Source organism: Ascaphus truei, chromosome 14 (genome assembly GCF_040206685.1).
Source record: "Ascaphus truei isolate aAscTru1 chromosome 14, aAscTru1.hap1, whole genome shotgun sequence".
Lineage (NCBI taxonomy): Eukaryota > Metazoa > Chordata > Amphibia > Anura > Ascaphidae > Ascaphus > Ascaphus truei.
In genome coordinates, this window is record NC_134496.1 from 52,159,029 (window position 1) to 52,165,669 (window position 6,641).

The 6,641-nt window shown below is 53.0% G+C and overlaps 1 protein-coding gene across 3 annotated transcripts in view; it reads left to right on the forward strand.

The window, feature by feature from the left end:
- The first annotated feature begins 288 nt into the window (after positions 1–288).
- The window catches only part of LOC142466164 (receptor-type tyrosine-protein phosphatase eta-like), a 15,593-nt gene continuing 9,240 nt past the window's right edge, over positions 289–6,641 (forward strand). The window contains exon 1 of one of the 3 annotated variants that reach the window (XM_075570991.1): positions 289–543. In XM_075570991.1, the coding sequence (XP_075427106.1) occupies positions 309–543 (235 nt within the window). In that variant the 5' untranslated portion in view covers positions 289–308. Of the gene's footprint in view, positions 544–3,585; positions 4,666–5,691; positions 5,883–6,641 lie in introns of those variants that run through there. The other 2 variants (XR_012788080.1, XR_012788079.1) reach the window with 2 other exon arrangements.

The following is a 6,641-nucleotide window of genomic DNA, read 5'->3' on the forward strand; positions in this document are numbered from 1 at the left end:
TGAAAACAGAAAGGTTCATAGACCTGTGAGATAATTCTAACTCATACTTTCTGTTACCAACATAAACCATTATAGAAGTCTATAGGATGCATTACTTTTAAGTATGTTTTAAGATACCTTATAGATTAGATACATGATAATTGGCCCTGTATTTTAAATCTCTCCTCTTTGGGCCATGTAGCTGCATTATAGTTTAACATGGTACTGTTGTTCAGACAAGAAGATGCAGAATATACATGTTTTTACATGTACAAGTAATAACATGTATCCATGTTGTTTTTATTCCAGTCCCTGATGTAATTAACAACATGAACATTGACAATATCACAACCAATTCTGTATTCCTGAGCTGGACACACCCAGCAGGCAACAGAAGCTCCTATGGGATAGAATTCTTAGGCATTCCATCCAAGAACCTGACCGTGTATTCAGAATCCGTCCTTGTGGACCAGTTGGTGCCTGGGAATTTTTACACATTCAGCATCTTTGCCATTGCTGGAAATGGTTTAACTGGGAAGACGACAGTGAATTCTACATTTACAGGTGAGTATAGATGGAAATATTAAGCAATGTTTCCATGATCTGGATAGTGTAAGTTGATTCAACCTTGATTATACCCCTAAGACCCTGCTCTCTTCTTTTTAACTGAATGATAAAGAATAGACTTATTAAACCTACACCTAATGAGCGGGTTTCGAAAAGTAGGGGAGATTCTGGAAGAATTCCAAAATGTTTAACATGGATCTTGCAAACAAATGTGTAATTGTGTTACTTTCTTTGTATTATGTTGTGTTTTGCAAAGCAGGTTTCTCCTCCAGACATATACCATATGTACAGGAAAAGCTGAGGAGGTGTAGATAAATACTGTATTAATAATTAAAGTATTATTAATAAGGTCAGACAATAGCTTGCAGAATCTAAAATAAACAATAAAAACAATTTTTTTTGCTTAAGATGCGGATACAATATCTGATGGTTTAGAAGGAGGAACTGATGCCCGTAACATGTTTTAATAGAAGTAAATCTAGATCCATGAATGATGTGAGAGTATTTGTAAATACTTCACAAACACTTCGTCATGTTTGTTCCACTCCACCAATGTATTTTGTCATTCTTACTTTATAATAAACCAAGAATATTTATAATAATATTAAGGTGGTTGGGAATGCTTAGGATGCTACACATTTGTGTCACATTATATAGTGAACCTTATTACACTTGTAGCCCCTGTAAGAAATAGCGGGCTACTTATCCTTCTCCTACTGGAGTAAGCCCTGGTAAGGGCAGGCGCCAGTAGTAATCATGGGTTTCCCCCCCTCACCAAGCCCTGCCTTGAGTGATAGAGGTAGGCCCCTGACTCTGTGGCAGGCCTGAGACAGAGGGGAGGTCCTGCTGACATCATAAGGGGCAGGGCTGTATCTATTTAGTGGGCTGTCCTGTGTGTGTGTGTCTGTGTCAGTCTGTGGAGTTGGAGTGTCTGGCTGGTGTGTCAGAATCTGGAGAGCAGAGTGTCAGTTCTGTATGGTGAGAGAAGAAGTCAGTCTGAGAGTTCGGTTGGAGCTGAGAGAGAGAAAGTATTTGAAGTATTTGTGTATATATATATAACGCCATTAATATACATAGCGCTTCCCTGCAGTAATACATGTGACATAATCATTTAAATAACAAAATAATACAAATAACACATAATGGAAAGAAGCGCTTCAGACATAAAAGTAACATTTAGTAAAAGCAGTCACCGCCCCAAAGAGCTCACAATCTAATTGGTAAGTAGGAGGAACGCACAGAGACAGTAGGAAGGTGTTCTGCTCAGTGCGTTTGCAGGAGGTAATGGTCGATATATGAGGTGTAAAGTATCAGCCGCGGAGCTACTTATATGCTGCGTTAACAGAGGCAGGTTTTAAGATGGGTCTTCTCACTCGGGCTGCCTCCACCAATCTGCCCCTCCTCCCTCTGACTGGCTCCTCCTCCTCCTCACTCTGACTGGCTCCTCCTCCTCACTCTGACTGGCTCCTCCTCCTCTCTCCCTCCTCCCTCTGACTGGCTCCTCCTCCTCTCTCTCTCCTCACTCTGATCTGCTCCACCTCCTCCCTCCCCCTCTCCTCACTCTGACTGGCTCCTCCTCCCTCCCCCTCTCCTCACTCTGACTGGCTCCTCCTCCTCCCCCTCTCCTCACTCTGACTGGCTCCTCCTCCCCCCCCCTCTCCTCACTCTGACTGGCTCCTCCTCCTCCCTCTCTCCTCCCTCTGACTGGCTCCTCCTCCTCTCTCTCTCCTCACTCTGACCTGCTCCGCCTCCTCCCTCCCCCTCTCCTCACTCTGACTGGCTCCTCCTCCCCCCCTCTCCTCACTCTGACTGGCTCCTCCTCCTCCCTCTCTCCTCCCTCTGACTGGCTCCTCCTCCTCCCTCTCTCCTCACTCTGACTGACTCCTCCTCCTCCCTCCCCCTCTCCTCACTCTGACTGGCCCCTCCTCCTCACTCTCTCCTCACTCTGACTGGCTCCTCCTCCCCCCCTCTCCTCCCTCTGACTGGCTCCTCCTCCTCCCTCTCTCCTCACTCTGACTGACTCCTCCTCCTCCCTCCCCCTCCTCCTCACTCTGACTGGCTCCTCCTCCCCCCCTCTCCTCCCTCTGACTGGCTCCTCCTCCCTCTCTCCTCACTCTGACTGACTCCTCCTCCTCCCTCCCCCTCCTCCTCACTCTGACTGGCTCCTCCTCCCCCCCTCTCCTCCCTCTGACTGGCTCCTCCTCCTCCCTCTCTCCTCACTCTGACTGACTCCTCCTCCTTCCTCCCCCTCCTCCTCACTCTGACTGGCTCCTCCACCTCCCTCCCCCTCTCCTCACTCTGACTGGCTCCTCCTCCCTCCCCCTCTCTCCTCACTCTGACTGGCTCCTCCTCCTCCCTCTCCTCACTCTGACTGGCTCCTCCTCACTCTCTCCTCACTCTGACTGGCTCCTCCTCCTCCCTCCCCATCCTCCTCACTCTGACTGGCTCCTCCTCCCTCCCTCTCTCCTAACTCTGAGTGGCTCCTCCTCCTCACTCTCTCCTCACTCTGACTGGCTCCTCCTCCTCCCTCCCCCTCCTCCTCACTCTGACTGGCTCCTCCTCCCTCCCTCACTCTGACTGACTCCTCCTCCTCCCTCCCCCTCCTCCTCACTCTGACTGGCTCCTCCGCCTCCCTCCCTCTTTCCTCACTCTGACTGGCTCCTCCTCCTCCCTCCCCCTCTCTCCTCACTCTGACTGGCTCCTCCTCCTCCCTCTCCTCACTCTGACTGGCTCCTCCTCCTCCTCCCTCCCTCTCTCCTCACTCTGACTGACTCCTCCCTCCCTCCTCACTCTGACTGACTCCTCCCTCCCTCCTCACTCTGACTGACTCCTCCCCCTCCTCACTCTGACTGACTCCTCCCTCCCTCCTCACTCTGACTGACTCCTCCCCCTCCTCACTCTGACTGACTCCTCCCTCCCTCCTCACTCTGACTGACTCCTCCCTCCCCACTCTGACTGACTCCTCCCTCCCTCCTCACTCTGACTGACTCCTCCCTCCCCACTCTGACTGACTCCTCCCTCCCCACTCTGACTGACTCCTCCCTCCCCACTCTGACTGACTCCTCCCTCCCTCCTCACTCTGACTGACTCCTCCCTCCCCACTCTGACTGACTCCTCCCTCCCCCTCCTCACTCTGACTGACTCCTCCATCCCCCTCCTCACTCTGACTGACTCCTCCCTCCCTCCTCACTCTGACTGACTCCTCCCTCCCCACTCTGACTGACTCCTCCCTCCCCCTCCTCACTCTGACTGACTCCTCCCTCCCCGTCCTCACTCTGACTGACTCCTCCCTCCCTCCTCACTCTGACTGACTCCTCCCCCTCCTCACTCTGACTGACTCCTCCCTCCCTCCTCACTCTGACTGACTCCTCCCTCCCCACTCTGACTGACTCCTCCCTCCCCCTCCTCACTCTGACTGACTCCTCCATCCCCCTCCTCACTCTGACTGACTCCTCCCTCCCTCCTCACTCTGACTGACTCCTTCCCTTCCGTCTCACTGACTGACTCCTCCCTCCTCCTCCTCACTCTGACTGACTCCTCCCTCCTCCTCCTCACTCTGACTGACTCCTCTCTCCCCCTCCTCACTCTGACTGACTCCTCCCTCCCTCCTCACTCTGACTGACTCCTCTCTCCCTCCTCACTCTGACTGACTCCTCCCCCTCCTCACTTTGACTGACTCCTCCCTCCCCCTCCTCACTCTGACTGACTCCTCCCTCCCTCCTCATTCTGACTGACTCCTCCCTCCCTCCTCACTCATACTGACTCCCCCCTCCTCTTCCCTCTGACTGACCCCTCCTCACTCCCCTCTCACCATCCTCCCTCTCCCCAACCCTTCCTTTCCCTGACTCCCTGACTCCCTGTCCCCCCCCACCCGCTGGACGCCTGCTCTCTCTCCCTACCGCTGCCACCTCCCTCCCACCCATCTCCCTCCCTCTCCCACTCCCCCTCCCTCTCCCACTCCCCCTCCCTCTCCCACTCCCCCTCCCCCACCTTCCATGTGCCACATCCTGCAGCTATGTCCCTTCTTGCCTTTATTTCTGGCTCGGTTATAGCTCAGAGTCTCGGTTTTACAAGTCGTTACCAGGGCCAATTCCAGCGTACTCAGCCACACATGAAAAGGTGCTAATGATGTGGCTCCCGCCTGGGCACAGCCCGCTAGGGATACATCCCGTCCCCACAGGTCAGCTGCAGACAGGGCCATCTTAACAACATTAGGGGCCCCCGGGCAGACCAGTGCACGGGGCCCGGCCTACACTGTCGCTCCCAGCCTCCCACGCGCTCACTAGCAGCAGCAGGCACCGGAAGTGCTGCACTGCTAGGCAGCGAGCTGTTGTGATGCGAGCCGGGGCGCCGGGCGGGGGGAGAGCGAGCGGAGCCAGGGTGCCGGGCGGGGGGAGAGCGAGCGGAGCCAGGGTGCCGGGCGGGGGGAGAGCGAGCGGAGCCAGGGTGCCGGGCGGGGGGAGAGCGAGCAGAGCCGGGGTGCCGGGCAGGGGGAGGGCGAGCAGGGCCGAGGTGCCGGGCGGGGGGAGAGTGAGCGGAGCCAGGGTGCCGGGCGGGGGGAGAGCGAGCGGAGCCAGGGTGCCGGGCGGGGGGAGAGCGAGCGGAGCCAGGGTGCCGGGCAGGGGGAGAGCGAGTAGGGTTGCCAGGTGGCTTGTCCAAAAGTACTGGACATAATGGTGAAAGGTGCGACTGTTATGTCATTTGTTCTAAATTTCACTCCCAAGTATTCACCAATTTGCACCAATTTATATTCTATTTCGTAAAAAATCTGGGGAGGAGTCTTGGGAGTGGGAGGGAATGGGTGGGAGGAAGCACCCTTCCGAGGATTGTTTTAGGAAATAGAATATGAAATAGTGCAAATTGGTGCACGCTTGGAGTGAAATTTAGAACAAATGACATAATGGTCAGATAATTTATAAATAACTGACCTGCAGTCATACTGTACATGGCGAGCAATACTCATCTTACTGCTCCGCCCACAAATTCCAAGATTGTTGCAACCCCTCCTCATCCTCTCTCTCTCTCTCTCCCCCCTGGTCCTCTCACCCTCCCGCCCCCCTTTGTCCTCTCACCCTCCCGCCCCCCTTTGTCCTCTCACCCCCCCCCTTGTCTTCTCACCCCCTCCCTTCATCCTCTCTCATCCCCCCATCCCCCCTCCCTTCATCCTCTCACCCCTTCCCTTCATCCTCTGTTACCCCTCATCCCTTTATCCTCTCACCCCCCTGTCATTATCAGTACAGAAGCTTTCAAATTTAGACTTCAAAATCCAGCTTTAAATTGCATATTGCATCATGCCATTGGATAAGTAACCTGCTCTGCCTTCTTGGGGGTGATCAGTAAGTAAGGGTGCTGCAGAGATTGCAATGCTGCTGTGATGATCAGTAAGTAAGAGTGCTGCAGAGATTGCAATGCTGCTGTGATGATCGGTAAGTAAGGGTGCTGCAGAGATTGCAATGCTGCTGTGATGATCAGTAAATAAGAGTGCTGCAGAGATTGCAATGCTGCTGTGATGATCGGTAAGTAAGGGTGCTGCAGAGATTGCAATGCTGCTGTGATGATCGGTAAGTAAGGGTGCTGCAGAGATTGCAATGCTGCTGGGATGAGAGCTGAGATCTGTGAGTAAGGGTGCTGCAGAGATTGCAATGCTGCTGTGATGATCTGTGAGTAAGGGTGCTGCAGAGATTGCAATGCTGCTGGGATGATCAGTAAGTAAGGGTGCTGCAGAGATTGCGATGCTGCTGGGATGAGAGCTGAGTTATGGAGCCTTTCTGAGAATTTACAATGGGGGTTATTTTTAATAGATCTTGAAAATGGGAAGACTGTTAGTATAGTAAAAGAAAAGTAAGGGTGATTGAGCAATTAAACAAATTTGCCAGTACTGTATATACTGTCTGTCAACACACACACACACACACACACACACACACACACACACAGAGATACACACACACACACACACACACACACACACACACACACACACACACACACACACACACTGAGATACACACACACACACACACACACACACACACTGAGATACACACACACACACACACACACTGAGATACACACACACACAGACACTCACTCAC